This window comes from Enoplosus armatus, chromosome 3 (genome assembly GCF_043641665.1).
Source record: "Enoplosus armatus isolate fEnoArm2 chromosome 3, fEnoArm2.hap1, whole genome shotgun sequence".
Taxonomy (NCBI): Eukaryota; Metazoa; Chordata; class Actinopteri; order Centrarchiformes; family Enoplosidae; genus Enoplosus; species Enoplosus armatus.
Genome location: NC_092182.1, coordinates 27,924,638 through 27,947,421, shown reverse-complemented (window position 1 = coordinate 27,947,421; position 22,784 = coordinate 27,924,638). Strand labels below are relative to the sequence as shown.

General features: G+C 42.2%; 1 protein-coding gene across 1 annotated transcript in view; it reads right to left on the bottom strand.

Moving 5' to 3' along the window:
• Nucleotides 1–22,784, bottom strand: part of grm7 (glutamate metabotropic receptor 7) — a 222,415-nt gene that overhangs the window by 64,661 nt on the left and 134,970 nt on the right. The window contains exons 5-6 of the mRNA XM_070901851.1: nucleotides 22,163–22,300; nucleotides 4,753–4,953 (exon numbers count right to left, since the gene is read on the bottom strand). Coding sequence (XP_070757952.1) covers nucleotides 4,753–4,953; nucleotides 22,163–22,300 — 339 coding nt within the window. The remainder of the gene's footprint in view (nucleotides 1–4,752; nucleotides 4,954–22,162; nucleotides 22,301–22,784) is intronic.

The window sequence follows — 22,784 nt, the reverse complement described above, 5'->3', positions numbered from 1 at the left end:
ACGTGACCTGCCGCTTGCTTCATCCACTGCTGCTGTGTGTCACTGCCATGAAACCACCACAGAAGAAGAGGAGGATAGATGACTAATTAATACGAGGAAGGTGACAGCCTCCTCCTCGCTTCGTTTTTATGAATAGAGGCTCGTTTTCTGGAATTCTTGTATTTTAACTGTGTTTTTGTGAGGAGTGTGTTTATCAAGTGTATTTTGTATTTTGTATTAAAGCAACCCAGAAACACACAGAGAGAACAGGAGCAGCTGCACTGATCTACATCAGCCATCGGACTCAAAGGCATCTTGCATGATTTAAAAAGCCCACCTTCCCAAAGGCTGTAGATACTGCAACTACACAACCTGCTCTCAAACTGTTTCTCTTACAGGTGAAGCAGCAGCTGGTAAAGACACTTCACCCAGTCCTAATATTTAAATCCCCAAACCTGAGCTCACTTATCAAAGACCGGAGATGGAAAGCAATTATCTTCCGAGAAGCGGAGCACTGTCTGGATCACAGGTCTGCATGAGTCTAAAAGAGCTCATTCACACACATCAGTGTTTCTTCTGATGGCACAGTTACAGCTGATGATGCTGAGGACCAAGACGAAGATGAAGGTTTGTATGTTTGTATGAGTGCTTTCTAGAGTAGCAGAGTGCAGATGTACTGGACGTTAAGCTGAAGTGGGAAGCAGTAATGGAACACACATGCAGGTGAAGGCAGCGTGGAGCTTATATGTGACAGTGTGAAGTCAGCCAAGAAGCAGAAAACGCTTCTTTCATAAAGCTTTTAAGCCTTTTATTGGCTCTCCTGTGATGTCCACATCGTTTCAGAAAACCTTGGAAAAAGTTGCTTGAAAATATTTTGAGTAACAAAGACAGAAGGAGAAGGAAAGAAAGAATATAATGATAACATATAAATACACACAAAAACAATACAACTTGAATATTTGAGGGTAAAACAAATCATGAAAATGAAATATGATACATTTCAAGTTTGACATCTTCCATATCTCATCTTTGGTTTCATTGAATAAAAAACGTGATGAACTTTTATCAGCACTCGCAGTTACCGAGTCAAACACGGCAGTTAGATTGACAGCTGCGATCAACAAGAAATAGATTCTCAATTATCTCGAAGAGGCCACGTTTTAAAGTGCTGAACGCCGATGACGCTCTGTCTGGTGTCTGTTTGGTGCTGAGCAGCTCAATTAGTCGTTCCTGCTTCACCAGACGGCTGCTTTAGATCAATACTCGGGTTAATAGCTACTACAGGCAACTCTGACGACCTCTTCATATAAAATGTATTTTGTTTCTCAGTCGATATTCGGCTCCTGTTTGTTTCAATGAGGATGCCGGATAAAAAAATAACGGAAAGTAGGCTTCAGTCTGTAGAAAATCAATGTCTTCATTTATTGTGATCTGATGAAAATACATTGTTATCTCAGAAATATCATCTCTTTCTTAAGGACGTCATGAAACATTCAGCCGGTGACGGCACCACCCGCTCTGTAGGAGCTCTGTTCTTTTTTAAATTCAATTATTAAGTCTCCAATAAACGGTGAGTGAGCAGTTCAACTGCCACTTTCATTGTAAATTAGCACATTGCAGGCTTTGCTAATTACCTGATAAAAGAATCTCTTTGGAGGGGAAGATTTCCAAGGCTCTGACTCATGCGTTAAAACCATAAAACTATGCAAATACTATGATGAATAATACAAGTGAAACTGCTGATAGCTCATTGTGAAAATGGAGTAATGTAATATTTACAAAAAGTGCTAAATAGTTATTAGTATTTCACATTTAAGTAATCTGTAACATTGTCTGGTACTTTTATTTCATTTGAAGCTGCTAACATGTGTATGTATATACTGTATACACACGTACATGTATATACTGTATACACAAGTACATGTATATACTGTATACACATGTGTATGTATATACTGTATACACATGTACATGTATATACTGTATACACATGTACATGTATATACTGTATACACGTGTGTATGTATATACTGTATACACACGTACATGTATATACTGTATACACATGTGTATGTATATACATGTACACACATGTACATGTATATACTATATACACGTACATATACTATATACACATGTACATGTACATACACACACGTACATGTATATACTGTATACACGTGTGTATGTATATACTGTATACACACACGTACATGTATATACTGTATACACATGTACATGTATATACTGTATACACGTGTGTATGTATATACTGTATACACACGTACATGTATATACTATATACACATGTACATGTATATACACACACGTACATGTATATACTGTATACACATGTGTATGTATATACCGTATACACATGTACATGTGTACATTTATGTCTATTTTAGAATATATCAGTATTTGATATGTATATGATTGTTTTTATACTTTTTTATTGTTTTATTTTTGTAAAGCACTTTGTAAATATAAATGCTATATCATTTATATCATATCTATTTTATATTTACTGTTACCATTTTACTTAATAACTGTAATCCAGGCGGCATCACGTTCCTTTCGAAATGTATTTGACAACACAAATTAGAAGTATATAAAGGTCGCTGTTAGGTTGAGCATACACCTCCGTCCCCTCCACCTCCAGGCTGCCAGAGTAAAGTCAATAATATCACGCTGCAAAATACTGTTATAATAACGCTGCATTTCATTTGCATTTTGGCTGGAGAATGAAATGTCTTTGCTCATAAAGGAGCTCCGTCTTCCATTATTGGACATTTGAAAAGAGGAGCAGGGTGATGAAAGTCCTCAGGCAGTTTATGTTCCACAACAGTGTACTGAGTGCAAAGTTAGCTTGGAAAGGCAGACATCTTAGCGCCTGGCAGCATCAGCCACTGACTTAATGACTGACTTTATTTTGTGCTACGGGGCAATAAAAGTCTTAATTATTGCCCCTTTAAGACGGAGGCCATATATCATCTCACTTTACAACACCTGTTCACTAACAGACTCTTCTCCAGTTGATTCTGTGCATTTTCACTCACTTTAACTTCACCAAAAGCCTGCTGGTTGTCTTTTACAGGCAAGATATTTTTACATTTAAACGAATGGAGGAACAATGCTTTCTGCTATTTTTCCTCTGCATCACAGCCTGCACACGTGAGGGCAGCATGTCACATGATTTAAATCAGTTCAGTTCCATATAATACCGTTTAGTTATAATATTTACTCTATAGTGTCTTGTGTCCAGATAAGATCCAGATGAGATTTATTGATCCCCTCTGTTGGTTTCCTGGGCTACATTTAGATCAGGGTCGGTCCTCCTCCAGTCCAGACGGAGGTGCTGATGCACCTGAAGCTACAGTTTAGCTAGCGAGCTAACAGCTATCCATAAGCTAACACATGGAACACTCAACAAACCCATGAGGGAATCGTATTCATGAACAACGAGTGCAACAAAAGTTTGATGACCAAAACATTTGATGTTTCTGTAATGGTTAATCCACCAGTATGTGCAAGCCAAGCTCTTTAATCAAAATGATATCTTTAATGCTAAAATATAATTATTGTTGTTATCCATGAATTCTCAAATTTACGGTTTTACAAAAAAGTAGTAAAGCACATTATTATTTTTTGACAGTTATTTACTTGCATTCCTGAACAGAAACATTTGTTTTGTGGTTGCGAGAATGCAAGCTGTTATCAGGGCCAAAGGAGGTCATACAGAATATTAAGATTTTTGGTTAATATATGCGAATAAGGACTAGTTAGTTGTTCCAGTTTGTTATTTGCCTAATAAATAACAACACAAGTTTTAGTTTGAAACTAGTTTTTGACAGATTTCTAAAATATTTGTGTTTTATCATTTTTATGACAGGTGGTCTAATAAATGTGTTAAGCACTGTATATATATAATATATATATAGCACTAAACCATAGCAGAAGTTATCTCAGGGCACTTTTTATATGAAGCAGGTCGAGACCGTCCTCTTTATAATATTATTACTTGGTGACAGCAACAAGGAAAAACTCCCTTTAACAGACAGAAACCTCGAGCAGAACCAGACTCTGAGTGGGGGGGGCATCGGCCTTATAATCAATTATTGAACGTATCACTACTTTATATACTGCTGGCTCAGTCTACAATAATACATCCTGATTTATTTGTTGAGCATATTTAGTTTTAATGCAAAGTAACTAAAGCTTTCAAATAAATGTCGTGGAGTAAAAAGTACAATATTTCCCTCTGAGATGAAGTCGAGTAAAAGTATTAAGTAGCAGACAATGGTACAAGTGCAGTACAGGACTTGTATGAGATGGGACGGAGCAGCTTTAACCTGTTTCTCTTCAAACCAATTTTCAGTGTTATATAACACAGGAGGAGCACAGTGAGATCAGTGCTGAAAATAGATCGGGAGCCTTGTGTGTAAAGTCTGCACGACACCTCAGTCTCCATGAAGGTGTACATTTAAAACTTCTCTAAAACAGCTCCATATATGGCACGACGAAGAGCATGGTTATGAAGGACGATAAAAATCCTTAAGATCATGATGCAGAGGCACTTTTATGAGACAATCTAGACATTTTATGCACTTTTATATCCAGGAGTGTTTTTATGATCAGCGTTAGATTTTATTCCATCTGAAGCTGCTACCGTCTCAAACATTCACTCATGTCTCTTGGCCTCGGAGCACAAAGCATATATAGTTCAAGCAGATTTTATCGCCTGCAGAAGGACAGAACCATCAGTCCACTCACCGTTGAAGCTGACGCTGCGGATGTACTTGAGTAGTTTCTTCCCTCCAGCCAGGTCCATCTCAGGGCAGATGCCGGAGTTCTCTGGGCACAGGTCCCTCTGCATGTTGTGGAGGGCGTGGGCCATGGCGTACACCGCATCGATCACAAACTGGACCTTACCCTCCTGCTCATACTTGGAATCAATGCTGATACGCTCCTGACCTGAGAGAGACGGGCGGAGAGAGGCGACGGTGACTCACATGACCCAGACTGAATATTTACAGGACAAACTGTCTCTGTCCGGTGGACGACTGAAACATGGGTCGCCATGAATATGTTGCACAGACATTCGTGTTCCCAGAGGATGAATCCTATCGACTTCGGTTTGGTTTCGATGTCATTTTATTGTCAGATGAAATGGTAATGTTGTAAATATATTGTTTACTGTAGTGTACCTGTAAACACATCATCAGATCAGATCACATGTATTTTATTAGAATATGGACTAATATGGTATTAGTTGTCAAAACACTTTTCTATTCTCCCACAATGCAATGCACAAAGGAAGTGGAGTTAAGTATCTTCACTTCTTGTATACTAACTGAAAAACTGAAAAATACTGTTTACAGCAAATTAGCAACTTCAGATCGTGCAAGTTGAAAAGCTAAAAGTACAGGACATACGGGATTTATCGTTGTTAATATTAACACTCATGTCGTGAAGCGTCAGTTGGGTGTCTGCAGAGAAAGACCCTCTGCACAGCAAGGCGACACAGTCCAGACTACGTCCTGGCTCACAGGACGTAGTCTGCCATTGGCCGACTATCTCGGTCCGACACTATTTAACAAGAGCACCGTCGCTGCATCCTGGGATCAGCCGCCAAAGACGCTCGTGATTGGTTTAAAGAAATACTAACAAGCCAGAGCGTTTTGCCCCATCCCAGAATGATGACGAGTTGAGCCGGACCTGTGCGGAGGCAGGTCGAGCTATGGCAGACTATAAACAGTATAGTTTATAGATGTGTGTGTTTCTCTCTGTGCCGTTTTGTTGGCTGACTCACAGCATTAACATTAACTAGCTACAGCTGATAGCATCAGTCAGCATACTGACTCGACTTATATCTCACACGAACCAGATTCTCTGTTTGTCACAAAAAGTCTCTCTGTTCAGAAAGACTTACGGTAAAGTACAAGTACCTCAAAACTGAGTAAAAATACTTTGCACCGCAGCTCAGGTTTGTCCTGTCTGTTATAACTGATCACATAATGCAGCCGGGATATTATTTGTATAACAATAATAGAAGTGAACGTGTTCCACTGCAGTTTTCTTTCCTCAGATTAATGACGTTGATGTATTCTTCTGTGTAAAAGTGAAACATTTAGAAATGATTGTAAGTGATGTCAGTGAAGCGGAGCATGGAGAGACGGCGGCCGCTACCGCTTCCCATTAAAGCTCTCATGTGAGTGCTGTTCTCCTGGTTGGTGGTGAAGCCTGAGGGAGCGAAACCTGAGCCTGTCTCAGCAGAAAAGACGAGTGTGTCCAAAGTTATTTGCTCCCAAAACAGCAGCAGTTTGCATTCATTTAGAGCACGATAACAGGATTACGGTGACTGCTGTGTCAGTCTGCCTATAAAATGGAAGTATATTGGCCTTCTATTAACTGCTGGATGGGGGCTGCACATGTGGTCCCTGCTGATATGATGGAGGTGCCTCTCAGACTACAGACACTCATTCAAATATGTTGCTTCAAATGTTAAATATGTTTGTTTAAATCAAAGTGATCAGTAATTGATCTCAGTTACATCTACCACTGAATATGACAGTCACACCTGCTAAAGTTACTTTTTCTACAACAGGAAGTGAAGTGATGGCTTCTTCCAGGTCAGTAAAAAGGTTAGAAATGCGCTGGCTGATATTATCTAAATGAAGTTAAACAGGTGGTGATTTCCTGCTGGTGCCAGTCGAGGCTTAATGATCTATTGGTGGAGCTGTGGGAAGATTGCAAAGATTGCAGACAGGCGACAGACAGGCGACAGACAGGGAACGTGGCAAATGTCTACAAAAAGTCTGAAGGAAGCTCCTTTTTGATTTTTTACACTGTCAAGGCCGGGCACCAGGGTCCTCCTCTGACCGCTAACCGGCTAGCATCGCTAACAACCGGCGAACAACAGGAGAAGTTAAATTAAGGAGATCACACAGGATTTTATCTGTCAAACGTCTGGTCGTCTCTTGGGGGGTCTATGGCCCCGCGATGCTGCGGTGGGGCTACATGTTAGCCCACCTGATTACATCCACTTTGTTTGTACAACTTCACAATTTGCTTAGAATCAGATGAGGCAGAGATAGTTTACATCATTAAAAAGAAAAAGAAAGACGCTTCTGAGCTGATTAAGTTTCCTAAATACACGTGATGACTATGAGAGCAATAGATGCAAATACATTCAGACAATCACAAAGACAGTGGGGGAGATTGTAGCTTAGTGAAATCGTAACAAATATTGTGATGCACAATTTTTTAGAATTGTTCTCATGGTGTTTCTTGAGACTGGTGGAAAAATTATGCAGCAAAATGCAAAATAACTAAAGCAGTTTAAATGCCAGCAGCTGCAGGGCCTCAGTTACAGAACATGTAAAAAAAAAAGACTCCAAAGACTTTGATATTTTATACTTTAAAAGAGGACAGACTTTCTTCTGTGGCGTCATTGTGCTCCTAGTTTCTTCTTCAAATTTGAATTTATTACATTACGGTATGGTTTATGCAGATTTTTCATACTTCTGAAAAAAAGGGTTACACTGTTTAAGTTCACTTCATTTAGTAATTTCCTGAGAGTGTGACTGTCAGGTTTATCTGAGCAGTTCAAAGAGGAATATTTCTGCTTTACATTGGATATCTCATCTATATATATCTCATCTATATATACAGTATATATATATATATATATATATATATATATATATATATATATATATATATATATATATATGTTTGTTTTATAGGGAACATGGTTCATAAACAACTGAGATTAAATGGACTCAAAATGCAGATGTGAGCTTTGTTTCTGTGCTTCACTTAAAAATCTTCAGTCTTTACAAAATGCATTCATCAATACTCATTTAAAACTTGGCTTGGGGAATCTGCCCCCCCCCCCCCCCGAAAACAACAATCATATAGTCTATGTATGTATGTGCAGCTTCTCTAACGGTGTTGGGTGTTAAGAGTGCGTGACTTTAAGGTTATAATCATATTATATAAATATATTACAATAAAAGTTTTTAAATCTAAACACATTTTTGATGCTGTTTGTGATGCATTGTTACAATAACAGCAATTTAATAAATTTGCATTCTGTAACTGCCTCTGTATATAGTAGGTTTTATTGATAGTGGCGGAGTCCGCCATTCCCGTGTTGGATTCAAATTGCCTTCACATGTGCAAGTGATTGACAGGAAATGATGCAGCATGAAATCCACTGTTTGCTGCCGTATCAGCACTGGACTCAATTACTGCTAATACTACATAAATATATACTGTATATATCGTTTTACAGATCGCTTCCAGGATCACTTCGGCAGATGTAATAGCAGTTTAGCTTATATCACACCATTATATCATAAAATTGTGCGGTTGGCCTAATTGCTTTCACAGGTAAAGTACAAATTTGTCTTTGAGTACAGTACTTGAGTGAATGTACTTAGTTACATTCCACCACTGAAAATGATGAATTATTTCAGTATGAAAAGGAGATAAATTACGCCTAAAAAACGCTACATTTGGTTTTGACTCAAACCTCTGCAGCTAAAGACTGTGCAAACCCCATCCACATCTCCATGGCAGCGCTCCCTGTGATCTGCTGAATACCCAACAGGCCTTTCAAAGTTAATTAGTAAGCATTGTTGGTGTTTCACAGAGAGAGAGTAAGAAGACAAAGCAGTGAGCAGCACACGCATGTTTCTGAGTGCCACTAAATGATCGCTGGTGTTTGGCGGCTTGCAGGAAAGCAGCAGCATCGGAGCAAATATATGAGTTCATTATGAGCATGTGTGCATGTGAGAGAGAGAGAGCAGCAGAGGCTGCTGGGATATATTCGATTCACCCCATTAACTTTCCTGTGTGTCTCTTCCCTTTTTGCAGTTTTCATTTGCTGTCATGCTACAGTATCTCTTCATGGCGCTCCCTCCCTGCCTCATGCAGTCTCTTTCCATTGTGTCTTCCTCTTTCTATATTTATCATAAACAAGGATTCCTTTCGGCTCTGAAGCTAACGTGTCAGTATGATGGTGCCTGTTATTTACTGAAGCTAAACTCTGAATGTCTCCCATCAACACTGTCATGTAATGAATGTCTCACTCAGCACTGTTTCAGCTCACGATGACACGGCTGATGTGTGTGGATGAACAGAGGACACACACACATCCTCTGAGCTGAACGACTGGGAAGTGTTTGTTTTTAGCTAATCCCGCTGACGTGGACACTTTCTCATCTATAACTGACAACTTGCTCCATCAACGTGATCCCCTCTGCACTCGACAGACAGTTCTGTCACAGGAAGCTAGAGGCTGTGAAATTCCTCCTTACAGGACCAAACCTCCACCCTCCAGCTCTGTATATTTTCTTTGACCAATGTCCAGACCAAAAGTCCTTGAGAGGTTTGTCCTTTCTCTCTCTCAGCTGCTCCTCTTCTTCGTTTTTAAAAGTATGTTTTTATAAAACGCTTTGGGGTCTTAAATGACCTACAGTAGACCTCGACACACTGATTAAGCCCTTTCAGAATACAGTTGGGTAAAATGGCTGCAGGCCTCGACCGGTTTACCTTCTATCTTAATAACAGAACATTTAGTCAATGTGGATCATCCTCATCCTCCTTAGCTCCATCTCCTCCCTCAAGGCTGCATCTCAGGCCTCGTCCTTTCTCTCTACATTCTTCCTCTTGGTCAAATCAGTCAAAAGGACCTTTCACTGTGATGTGAAAACATACCACGTATGTCTTTAATCAACCCTAATGTCAGACAGGAACATCGATGTGACAATCAATGCCAGTATTTCTAAGGGTCTTTCTTTCTGTACAGTGTCTTGACACAGATCAACTAGTTAAGGTTAGGGAAAGATCGGGGTTATGGCAAATAAATGATGGTTTAGGATTGAAATGATTTTGATCCATTCGGTCCAATAACATCAGGAAAATCTAGTGTGTGGAGAAAGAAAGCATCTTTAAGTTCTGTTTAGTTATTAACCAAAACAAAATATGTGAAAACATTATAATTATGTGAGAGTGAGTTTACAGACAAATAGCATACAGACAAATATGTCGTGTTCAGCCTCGTTAACGGACAGTCTGTATCACTGAATAAACTATGGACATTTCTTAAATAATCACATACGAACTGAATTATGTATGTTAACACCCCCCCCCCCACCCCCCAACAAACAAATCCCAGTTTAACCTCTGCACACAGAGAAGGAGCCACAGTTTCCTCCAGAATCGCTGAGTCCTCTGGGGACAGCTATGACTATGTCTTCCAGAGTTACACTGAAGCTACCGGCTTCCTGGATCCACAAGCAACATTTAGGCCGAGCAAACTGTATTCTGTCATATTTGTCTTTTGAGACAACACATGCTTCCTGATGTATGGTGGCTATGAGGGACACACCAGGGCTCCTCGCGAGGGACACACCAGGTCTCCTCACGGGGGACACACCAGGTCTCCTCACGATGGACACACCAGGTCTCCTCACGATGGACACACCAGGTCTCCTCACGGGGGACACACCAGGTCTCCCACACCAGGTGTCCTCATGGGGGACACACCAGGTCTCGACACACGGGGGACACTCCAGGTCTCCCACACCAGGTCTCCTCACGGGGGACACTCCAGGTCTCCCACACCAGGTCTCCTCACGGGGGACACACCAGGTCTCCTCACGGGGGACACACCAGGTCTCCTCACGATGGACACACCAGGGCTCCTTGCGGGGGACACACCAGGTCTCCTCACGGGGGACACTCCAGGTCTCCCACACCAGGTCTCCTCACGGGGGACACACCAGGTTTCCTCACGATGGACACACCAGGTCTCCTCACGGGGGACACACCAGGTCTCCTCACAGGGGACACACCAGGTCTCCTCATGATGGACACACCAGGTCTCCTCACGGGGGACACTCCAGGTCTCCCACACCAGGTCTCCTCACGGGGGACACACCAGGTCTCCTCACAGGGGACACACCAGGTCTCCTCATGATGGACACACCAGGTCTCCTCACGGGGGACACTCCAGGCCTCCCACACCAGGTCTCCTCACGGGGGACACACCAGGTCTCCTCACGGGGGACACACCAGGTCTCCTCACAGGGGACACACCAGGTCTCCTCACGATGGACACACCAGGTCTCCTCACGGGGGACACACCAGGTCTCCTCACGGGGGACACACCAGGTCTCCTCACAGGGGACACACCAGGTCTCCTCACGATGGACACACCAGGTCTCCTCACGGGGGACACTCCAGGCCTCCCACACCAGGTCTCCTCACGGGGGACACACCAGGTCTCCTCACAGGGGACACACCAGGTCTCCTCACGTGGGACACACCAGGTCTCCTCACGGGGGACACCCCAGGTCTCCTCATGACACTGGGTTTTCCGCTGGTTTGTGTCTGAACAGTGTTACAGTGAGAACTGTACCTGGTAACCCAGCGATGATGACATCAGCTTCCTGTTTGTGTTTATTGCAGTGGGTGAATATTTTCTGTACTCACTGTACACAAACACACACACACATTTTGGCCAGTTGAAATATTCTCAGCCAGCAGTGTTCTGGTGTCAGTGGATCGTTTCGTCTGTTGGTGAGCTGACTGATCTTTATTAACTCGCTGCCATCAAAAATATGCTTTTTAAAGGTCCTTTAAAGTTCCTGATGCGATGAGGCTCACTACCTGCACTGAGAAGCTGCTTTCTCTTCACTGTTACACCTTTGATTTATAAACTATTATGAAATGTTGAAAAGCAAAGAAGAGGGCTTACTGTACTTAATCACTAAAGCGCACTATTCGTTAACCATGTAGAAAGTCAGCTTAATGAAGTATACATATGTCATATGTATTATAGGCAGGAGAATCATGTAAATCAACACTGCACATCATTTATTTTGTTTATTATTGTGTTGCATTGCAAACACTGAGTTTCCATCCTAGAATCTAAGGTCAGGGAAAGCTCCAATTATACAGGATTAATCTTACAGACAATATTTATTCCCTCAGCTGGTGACGACGGCAGTCAGTGTATTTTTAGAGCGCTTGTTTGCACAACAAAATGATCCGCATACATTTCTGTATGAAAAAGACAAAGACTTACTGTAGCTCAAGCAACCAAAATGCAAAACGAAAGGCAGAAAAAAGCAGATTACTTCTGCAGAACAATCTCAGTGTATGTTTATTTCTGTGTTTCTGTTTACATCAACATGCCTTGTAAACTGAAGAGCGCAAAGTCCCTCAACGGCAGTCGTTTGTGAGACGCTGGAAACAAGGTAACCCTAACCCTAACAAACTGTGTTTTGTCTTCTTCTGCTGCGTGGTCTGCGTGGTGTTTCTAATGTGCATATTGTCAGGTCATCATTTTAAGACAGATACCTGCATCACATGTATCTCAGACCCTCCCTCCCTCTCACAGTTCCAGGTACTCCAGGATTTGCTCTAAAATGAAGCACAATCTGAAGAATGTGAGAATGTACTGTAGCATCACCGTGCTTGGATAATGCTTGTAACAATGGCAGCATTGTGTGAGAGAGTGGGATCTGTACGGCTGAGCAAAAGAGATAGACAGCGTGTGGATCGACATGTGAAGGCTGGTATAAATGGAATGAGGTCAAACTTGAATGCAGAGCAGAAACACACAGTGGGACAGATTCACTGCGGCTTTGAAAAGCAGATGTGACACATGAGGTGTGTTTGTGAGTGTTTGGAAGGTGCATCTGCAATGCATGTAAGAGGAGACGGAGGCCGATGGTGTATTTCGCTGGAGTTACTAAGGTGCCGCGATGTGTGACAGCTGATCGGAGCTGCTGCCGGAGACGTCGGTCATGTTAACCGGTGAAGTTGACGTCAGCTGAACATGAGAAGCTGCTTCCTGAGTGTTTTCGTACTCTGAGCTTTGCTAATGAGGAGGAGGGAGTCAGGGTCAGAGCTTAGCAAATGATTTTACACATTCACACGCTCTAATTTCACTACATGTTGCACGCTAGGCTGTCGTTAAGGAGAGCAGCTCTGCATCGAGCCATGACAATATGGCGGATCGGCCCGAACACGGTCACACTGCAAAGATATCTGTGACCGACTGCGCTGAGTCACTTATCAAAAGATAAAAAAACTGATGCTATTCTGTGACGAAATCTAGATTATCTAGAAATAAAATAGAGCTATAATTAAAACGTACGGGGAGTCGTGGGTTGTGTTTGATAAAACTGCACCATTTATTAATACATGTCACCTCAGTATTTTACTGAAACGTCAGCTGAGAATAGAAATGAGCTGATACACTTACTGCTTGTGATTCAAACGCACTATTTTGCATTATATAAACGAATGCAAAGGAATTCAGTGAAGATACAATCCACATTCTGGGAATCCAAAAATAGTTTTCTCTCATTTATTTTAATTCTAAGCTGTTGGAGCCACAGCAGTAGATATATGTACAGAAGTCTGAGACCACATTGAAAATCTCAAATATTTTCACATAAATCTGGAAATAATCACAAAGTTTGAGGATTCAGAAACATTTAGAAGCACATGAAGTTATGACATGTAAAATGAAGAAGAAATATTTTGATTCTGCACTATTTTTATGTCGGCAATCAAATGTAAGTAAATTTGTGGCATCGAACAACTGAACTCCTTCGTCCAAAAGGTCAGATGTCTTTGAGTTGTGTCCGTCCATCGAAGCATGCGTTCAGATGACTCTAAGGTGGATCTGATCTCCTCATCGGAGGCTCGTTCAATGACCTCAGCTTGCAGCCGGTGTTCACCTGTTCTAAATATGGCTGCGCCTCAAGTTTCCAGCAGGTCATTGCTCACTAAGCAGCATTGTGATAGTGGGAAACATGGCACCAGGACCCCAAACACACCTCAAAGCTTTGCAAGAACTACTTGAAGACCAAAGAAGACCAAGGAGTCCTGACTGTCATGGACTTTCCTCCACAGTCACCTGGCCTCAACCCCATTGAACTATTTATGGGGGGGCACTTGAAGACCCAGAAAGCCAAGCCTTCTGTGACATCATAAGAAGCCCTCTGGAACATTGTCAGGTCATGCTGGGATAACATGGGTCATCAGGTTTGGCACAAAGCTGTGGAGTCCATGCTGTCATTAAAGCAAAAGGGGGACATACCAAAGACTCTCTGAAATCCCTGAACATGTTCAACTTTTCACTCCTGTTGTTGAGCTGATATTATCATTTGTAATGAAAACAATTGTATTACATTCAAACAAATGCAAAATAGAAGAATCTCGACTAGTGGTCTGAGACTTTTGGACCCCTCTGTATATATATATTTACTTTATGCATGCCACATAAATGATCATAACCTGCTAACAGTAAAGCATGAGGTATTATAAAGTACACAGTGAAGGTAGAGAATAGTGTATAGAGGGAATCAGAAAGTAAACCAGCCTATTTATTTCATTGTTAGTGAATAACACTAGATGACTGTAGTGAAAGTAAATTGTTTGCTGAACAATATTTTATATTATAGGCTGGAATGAATGTGGCAGCGAAGCTACCTGCATTTACATTCAATTCAACTTCACTCAGAAGTTTCACCCTCCATCAAACAGGTTGAATGAAAATGGCCTCGCGAGGTGCAACAAAGAAAATGAAAAACAAGAAAAGAAATAAATAAAAAAGCAGAGCTGAAGCGACGTTTGTTATGCTCTTTATTTGTCTTTGGTGTGCAGTCTCATAAATAACTAATGAGAGGAAATAAAATGGAAGAGGCAGTTTGGCTGAGGATGAGTGAAACACAGACGGAGACATGCTATCAATACCGCTCCCAAATAATCTCATTACAGGCAGAGGAGCAGCCGAGCTAGCCAGGCGGCTAATAGCACGACATCAGGAGCCTGTTAGCACGACAAATCACAGCTCCAACAGGGAGCTCCAACGGACTGACTCATTTCAAGACTGAATATTATTATTGTGCTGCAGACTCATGTTTTACCACACAGCCTTTACACTCATCCTCACCTTCCTGTGATATCTTCATCTTTAGGGGAGCCAACTCTTTGTCAAACACCACAAACTAACGCCGATCATGATGTTGGGAGGAGAAGTATTCATCAGGTCTATAATGTTAGTCTAGACTAGTGCTGACCAAAGCTGTGCTTCCTGTGTTGTAAACTAGCCTCCATCACTGCTGCGGTGCCTCACTTGTAAGTCATAATGTAATGTATGTAAAGGATTCTTTATATGTTGAAATATCCCCAGTAACTGCCATTAAAATAAAGTTTCTAATCTAAGGCATCTTTTCTGTTCTGTGCTGTTATCAGCTGCTCCAACAACAAACTGACGCTTTGGATAAAACAGAAAGTAAAGTGTTAGCTTGATGCTAATGTTTCCCACATTCCACCCTTACAGCATTATGTTTCACATGTTTATTACATTATGTATTATATACAGTATGTATAAATTGCAAGTTTGATGATTTATACAGAGCCCCCCTGGGGCTCAGCTGGGAGGAGGAGAGGGAGCGCGGTTTATATGACTTCTTTCTTCAGAGAACAAAGAATGGAGCTTTTCGATGGCGACTGCTCCCGTCAAGTGAGCTAAATCGAATGTCTGTATATTTAAGGGGCTCCGTAGACTTTTGATTAAAAGCTAGCAAGCAATGAAAGCGAGTTACACATCAGCACATTCATCGCAGTTTCACATCCAGACTGTGGAGGTCGGACAAAAGCGCTGGCGGTGTTGCTTCGGAGCTCAATAAAACAGATCCGTCTGTATTTGAGTGTTGCATTGTGGGTTGTTTGTAGCCTTAATGTTGCTAGGCTACTGAGTTTGTTAGAGTCAGTCGGATCCAAAAGTGTTTCTCTGGCCCAGTTTAACCTGCAGTGCAGAGTCAGACGGCCTGTATGTATTATGTCAAATTCCCTCGAAAGCGTCTCCTGATGTCTTTACTGCAGAAAAGGAGCATCTGTCAAACGGTGAAGAATTATCTGTGTCACAAGATGTCATGATGAGGAGCTCAAACAGTCTAAAATATGCAAACAGCCGGAGGAGAGTGAGTTAGCGACTGACAGACAAGTTACGCAAATGTGGGATTCACGTTCTGCTGTTTCATGTTTCACTTTTGCAAGAGAGACGGCTTCAAGGACGACGGCTCTCTCCTCATCGGACTGCAAATAGGACTTCCTCAGCAATAATAACGGCATGTAATTTGGTGGAAAGTCAGGACGAACTGCAGCTTTGGGTGTAGACAGTGCCACCATGTGGCCAATTAAAAACAACTACATAAGTTGTGAAATGTGTTGTGTAGAAGCAAACTTGCCACATGCACTCTGTGACAAAGATCATTTCCTGTCACACACTTTGACCCCTGTGACTCCTGCATGAGCATGTGAGAGACATCATTTTTGAACGCGACACGTCCACACGTAACATCCACGTATTCCCACCACGACTTCTCATCAGTGCAGGAGGATACACTTTATAGGTCATTGCTCCTGAGCCGTGAGTTTCCAGCGTTTGAGCATAAATGTAAATTCAGTCGACTCTGCACAGCACACGATGCCTGTGGTGAATAAAAATGAAACGTGACTGAAAATGAACAAAAATAAAACTCAGTTTTGAAGACACAATAACCTGGATGCACTCTAAACATCCAGCACGGAAATACAATCTGGTGTAACACCAGCAGCAGATGTTCACTTAACAACTGGCTCCCTTTGCTCTCAGCACCATGTTACCCTTAATAACAGCCAGTAACAGCCACGCCATCTGCTTAAAAGACTGACTCCTGCTGACCCGTGCCTGCCTTGTGCCGTGACATTGTTTTAGTTAAACTGCGAGAGAAGCAGACTGTTCTCAGCTCAGCTATCATCGGGCTCTCTGCACCGACAGCACCAATTATTACTCCGGGTATCTGCTGCCATGTGGCTGCCTGACTGCAGTCTCTAACCCCTCTCTATTTCCTTGCCTGTGGCAAAGAGACCAAGAGCTCAATGTTATCTCCTGAATAGGAGTCCCTCAGTCCCCCTCTCCTCTCTGACCGGCTCATATCTCCCTTTCACTCTCTAACACACTAAACTGGACGCCCATCGGACCCCAGTGGCATCATTTTATCTTGGCTCCAGCCTCCAAAGCAGAGTCGCTGCTCCTCACTGCCCCCTGATACTGTATGTGTGTAAACTGCCCTCACACCCTGTCTGCAGGCTATTAGGCCCTTCTCCACTGCAGGAACCACCTGTAACGACAGGGCTACATGTGTATCTGTTGTCTCTGGTTCTGCTTTATTTCCTGGTTTCCAGGTTCCTGAGCCTGAACTGATCAGGAGGTGAGACTAAATCCAAGTTCAGAGGAAAGAACTGCAACAGCTGGACGACGAAAACATTCTGGTTTATCAAAGTAGAAACACGAGGCAGAACCTTGAACCTAGAGCTTATGGTTTCAGGTCAGGGGTCATTTGGTTCCATAGTGGACTAGCGCTGTATGGCTTCATTAAGGCCGTTTCAGCCACTAATTTCAGCCAATTATCGTTTGTATTAGTGGCAACTAGAAACCAGCTGTTTCAGAGTCAGAGAGTTACTGTGCTAATGAGTAAATCTACAAATCAGAGAACAGGATTAAGTGATCTGAATCTTTTTTTTCCCACCAATCTTGCTTCAGAATGACACCATTTTAACCAGATGTCACAGTAATTTTAGCCCCCCCCTTACAGTTTTGGTAAATGGGTTGATAACACAAATAATTGCCCCAGTTGTTGTGGTGAGATTATGTTTGGGGTCATCAGTAAAAAGAAACAGGTCAGTATCTGCTGTGCATCGTCCCCTCCCTCCATTTACAGAAGAACGGGAAGGTTTTGCCCTGAGCTGTGTCTGTCAGGATCAGTATGGAGGAGGTTCCAATCCGTTGGTCTGTTATCTAAAGTAATAGTTTACTTTTAATTACAAGCCAAAGACAAATGTGAAATAACTGGCTTATAACACACTATAATATAGTTGTAATCAGCTATAAGGACATTTAAAGTGCTTCTAATGTCTCCTATGAAGACACAGCTGTGTTTTATGATATTGTCATACAGCCGCCTCCACTGATGGCTGTCCTCAGGAGGAGTTACAGCTACAACATTAATAAGCACTCACACCAACATTATAGTGTGTTATAAACCATTTAAAGTAAAGGTTTGATCTTTTCTCTAGTTATTGTTTCCATGTCAGATGCTGCTTGGGAGCAGATGGGTGCAGACTATAACCTGGTGTATCGCATATTTTACAAATCTGACTGTCCTGACTGCATCCTGCTGGATATTTAAATGATTTCATATTTGAGGTCTTTAATCCCTGACAGCTGATGCAATAAACACAATCATGCAGTACAAAATATCATCATATTGGCAAATATAATCACTTTGATCTTTTCAAACGGATAACGCAGCAACATAAAGCCCCCCAGCGTGACTAATGGTCCATTGTACAGTAACCACCTCCTCCAAACAAACCAGAGGCCTTCATGCTAACGCTGCGCTCATAGACTGTCCTTTACTGAGACTATGGACATGACGGTGATGCATCACCAGGATACATAAAACAGCATTGTTGAGGGCGGCGTGTTTATTTTCTACAACGCTTGTAAAGACATGTGGACTGTAGTTGAGGTGGGACACGTCCATCCATTCATCGTGCTCAGGGCCACAGAGGGCTGGAGATTATCCCAGCATGCACTGTGAGAGAGGCAGGGTACACCACAGGGCTAACACACACTCAGATTCACACCTACACTTCAGTCTCTGTACTGTGGAAACCGGGGTGATGGGGGGGGGGATTCAAATCCAGGACCTTCCTGCTGTAAGCAGCCAGTTTAGACTTTGGCAGTAAAGAAATGAAATCCGTTGCCATCGAACATTTTACTGATAGCTGCGGCAGATTTTGTTTTGTCATTATGTTGATAAAAATACATTTTGAAAACCAAGGACTTCTGGAACAAACACATCTTGCTTCTCCGCCTCACATCTCAAGATTTACAAGCGAAAATAATAAGAACTTTATTAGAACAGCTTCTAATAAACAACAAAATACCAGATGGTGAATTAACTCTCACCACTCGTTGATCTGGCCACCAAACAACTTCTTGATTTGTCACATGGAATAAAAACACTACATAACCTATTGAACAGGTCTGTTGTGTTCAATTTCCACTCTCTTCCATCTCAACCCACACAAACAGTCATCAGTGACTGTAGGCAGCGAACTGTCCTGATGATCACCACCCAAACTGCAGCTGAGCGTGTTGATTCATTCTCATTTCCACACAGACATGATGAGGGCAGAGACGTGGACCTTCTTGCTGTGGAGTGACAGCGCTCAGACTCTGCAACTGCATGTTTTATTCATGTGTTTCAGTGAACTCTGAGAATGCCAAAACACTGATTGGTCTCTGTCCATAACGAGCTGCCAGAGTCACAAGCATGGAAGTTACTTTTTGGCTTGCAGCATGTAGTTACAACTAAGCCAGAAAATAAGAGCAAATATCTAACAGGAACATTTAGTGAAGAGGTAAAGAAAAACTGATTAATCATTTTCCTTCTGTCTTTCAATGTGAGGCTCTTTTCTCAGGAACACTGCAGGCTATAAAGACTGGGATGAATGGGCCCACTGGGCACAGGCCTAGGGACCCGAGGGGTCAGGGGTCCCCTGGGCCAGAGCCTCTGTTTGAAGTGACAGAAGTAACAGGGCATATTTAAAAGTAGGGTTGCCCCTGTTAGTATTTTAATATTAAGTATCTGCCAACCAAATATTTGTCTTCTTCATACTGCAGCCTCTCTGCATCTCCACTATGAATACTGAAGTTCAGCAGCAGTTTGTCAACCAACAGCAGAATGTCAAAGAGACGCAAAACGACTACAAAGAGACACAAAACGACTACAAAGAGATGCAAAATGACTACAAAGAGACCCTCAACGACTACAAAGAGATGCAAAACGACTACAAAGAGACCCTCAACAACTACAAAGAGACGCAAAACGACTACAAAGATTCCCTCAACAACTACAAAGAGACGCAAAATGACTACAAAGAGATGCAAAATGACTACAAAGAGATGTAAAACGACTACAAAGAGACCCTCAACAACTACAAAGAGACGCAAAACGACTACAAAGAGATGCAAAACGACTACAAAGAGACGCAAAATGACTACAAAGAGACCCTCAACGACTACTAAGAGACGCAAACCGACTACAAAGACATGCAAAAAGGCTACAAGCAGGGTCCCATTGTCTCACAATCTGTCATGTATAAAATAACAAACCGCACCTGGAAATTCAGAATTATTGGTATTAATCAGCCTTCCTATCAGTATCAATACCCTGCAGACATTTCATTACTGCACAGAAATTGCGGATGTTACCTGGAGCAAGACACAGAAACCCTGGTGGTATGTGAAGGCCTGTAGCAGTGTGAGGTACACAGGGCCAGACTATTACTTGAAACAAGCAGAGCACTGCATTGATTTCACAAGGAACCCTGACCTCCTCTGAGTACCTTTCATTCTCATGCAGTGAGTTTGGTTGAATCTCTCCCTGCCTGAGTCTTTAGGGTAGTTTCATAGAATAAAGTCGTCTGCTGGTGCGTCTCGTCTCCTAGCCTGCTGCTTTGAGGGAGTCAATCATCCTGAAATGGCACAGAAGGCGTGTTCATTATGTAATTGAAGGTCTAGTTCTAGGGGGCACAGATGATCCCAGCTGCCTCTGTGGTTCGAATTATAATGTGCGGAGGGAGGGAAGTCACGGCAAAGAAGGGAGAACAAAGATTCACGGGGAAATGGGAAGAGTGACACTGCAAATTAATTTGGACTGTTTGTAAAATTCATATCTTGTCAATAATCGGACTGAGAGCAGATGAGAGAGGAGGGAGAGAAATCTAAAGAAAAATAAGGAAGACGAGATAATATGTTCTTTTGTGTCTTCAATCAATACTCTTAATAGAACAGGTTCATTAGTGTTCAGGGTCTGTTCACACTATCATATTGGGTCACTAATTGCTTTGCATTATTGATTGTAGACCAGAGAGACTCTGTTTACCATTGCAAATGCAGCAACACTTTCCCAACAACCTCCGCACGAAAACAGTCAATACGCAATGATAGTGTTCATTAGTTCAGTGATATTCACACTGTCTTTGGCTGAATCTTTCTTCTGTCTCGCTCAGTGCTGCAGTGGATTTCAATCTGTGAAATAACGTTTACGCATATTTCCACCTCTTCGCTCAAACTGGCCTCCGTCTCACAGCTTCTGGTGTAAATTTAAGGATTGCACGTTTTGTTCTCTGCTGGGACATCGAATCCTCATGTTAGCACCTTTGGATTCTGTTAACACGGAGAGACCATCAGCCCACCACCCAATTCAAAACAAAGGACCCTCGCGCTGAGTGGATAAAAACATAATGCATGAACATCTGTGTGCAGCGATGAGGAGGCTATGACCTTCCTCACAACACAGATGTCATGTGTCCATCATGTTCTCCACATGGTTCTCCATCGTCTGAGCTTCGACTGGAGCTCTTTAATGACGTCATCTCCTCATGTCCTCTTCTTCTTCTGTGGTGGTTTAAAGGCAGCGACTGGAGAATTAGCTCCACCAGCTGTTTATTAGCTCCACCTGCCGTTTATTAGCTCCAGCAGCTGTTTATTAGCTCGACCTGCTGTTTATTAGCTCCACCAGCGGTTTATCTCCATCAACCAGTGAACCCGTGTTCACACAGCAGGAGAAGATCGAAACAAGCAGTAAGTCACGTTTTATTTGGACAGTTTTCTGGAAAGTTTGCGCTACACTTGGATGAAACTTGGCTAGAAGGTGCAGCTGGTCAGGTGAGTCAGGTGAGTCAGGTGATGGAGAGACATGAACAAATTCTGAGAAGGCAGAAAAACTAGTTTCTTCAGGCATAAACTAATTTCACATCACAAAATTGAAGCCTGATCTTTTCTAGGGCGACTAACACGACACGACATGTAAATGAATGTTTCCTGATGCTGCTGCAGTAATGTTTGTAACATGGCAGATAGTTTCATGATCAATTGATTTTTTGAGTTTTTAGTTTTGTGCAAATCAATCTAGCAAATAGCAGATTAAGATTACATTATAATAATAATAAAAGAGTAATGCTCTGTGCTTTGCTGTCTGATCTTTGACTGGTGTGACCGGCCGTTTGGTCACACACACAAGAATAAAGGTACCTGTACACTTCCTGCTGCTCTCGTCTTTCTTGGAGGAGCTCATGAGTTTGCAGTTAAAGTTCTCCTCCCAGTATTCAGCGAACCACACATTCCTCCTGTTGTTCTCCAGAGTCCGTGAAGTGAAGTACGCATCGAACCCTGAAAGACAACGAACAACAGGTCAAGTAAACAAAAGAGGTTCATTCATTAGGCTTTAACAGTCAAATCAAGCCAGCACCGAATGTGACAGCAGCACTCGAGTGCGAAGAGTCGCAGCGAACCAGATGTGCTTCCTAATGACAGACTAAGTGTTTACCTGCTTATCTGCTCTGCACTTAAATCATCGCTTTTATGTAAAACATCTCTCAGAGCTCTCAGAGACAAGTTCATGTCTGTTGGCATCCAGACAAATAACAAGAGTAAACATCAGCAGAGAAATGACAAAGTAGGGTTTAAGAGCAATGCGCAGAGTCGGCCTTCCCAGCAACAAAGAAAGTTCCAAAATGTCTTCTCTCTCCGTCGTTAGACGTTCAAAGGAACCTCTGGCACTCTTGCCTGTAACGCTGCCTTGTGTGTCACTGCCTAAACATGTGCCAAGACAACAGTAAACCGTCGGATATGGTCATAAAATGTTTGGCAAGAC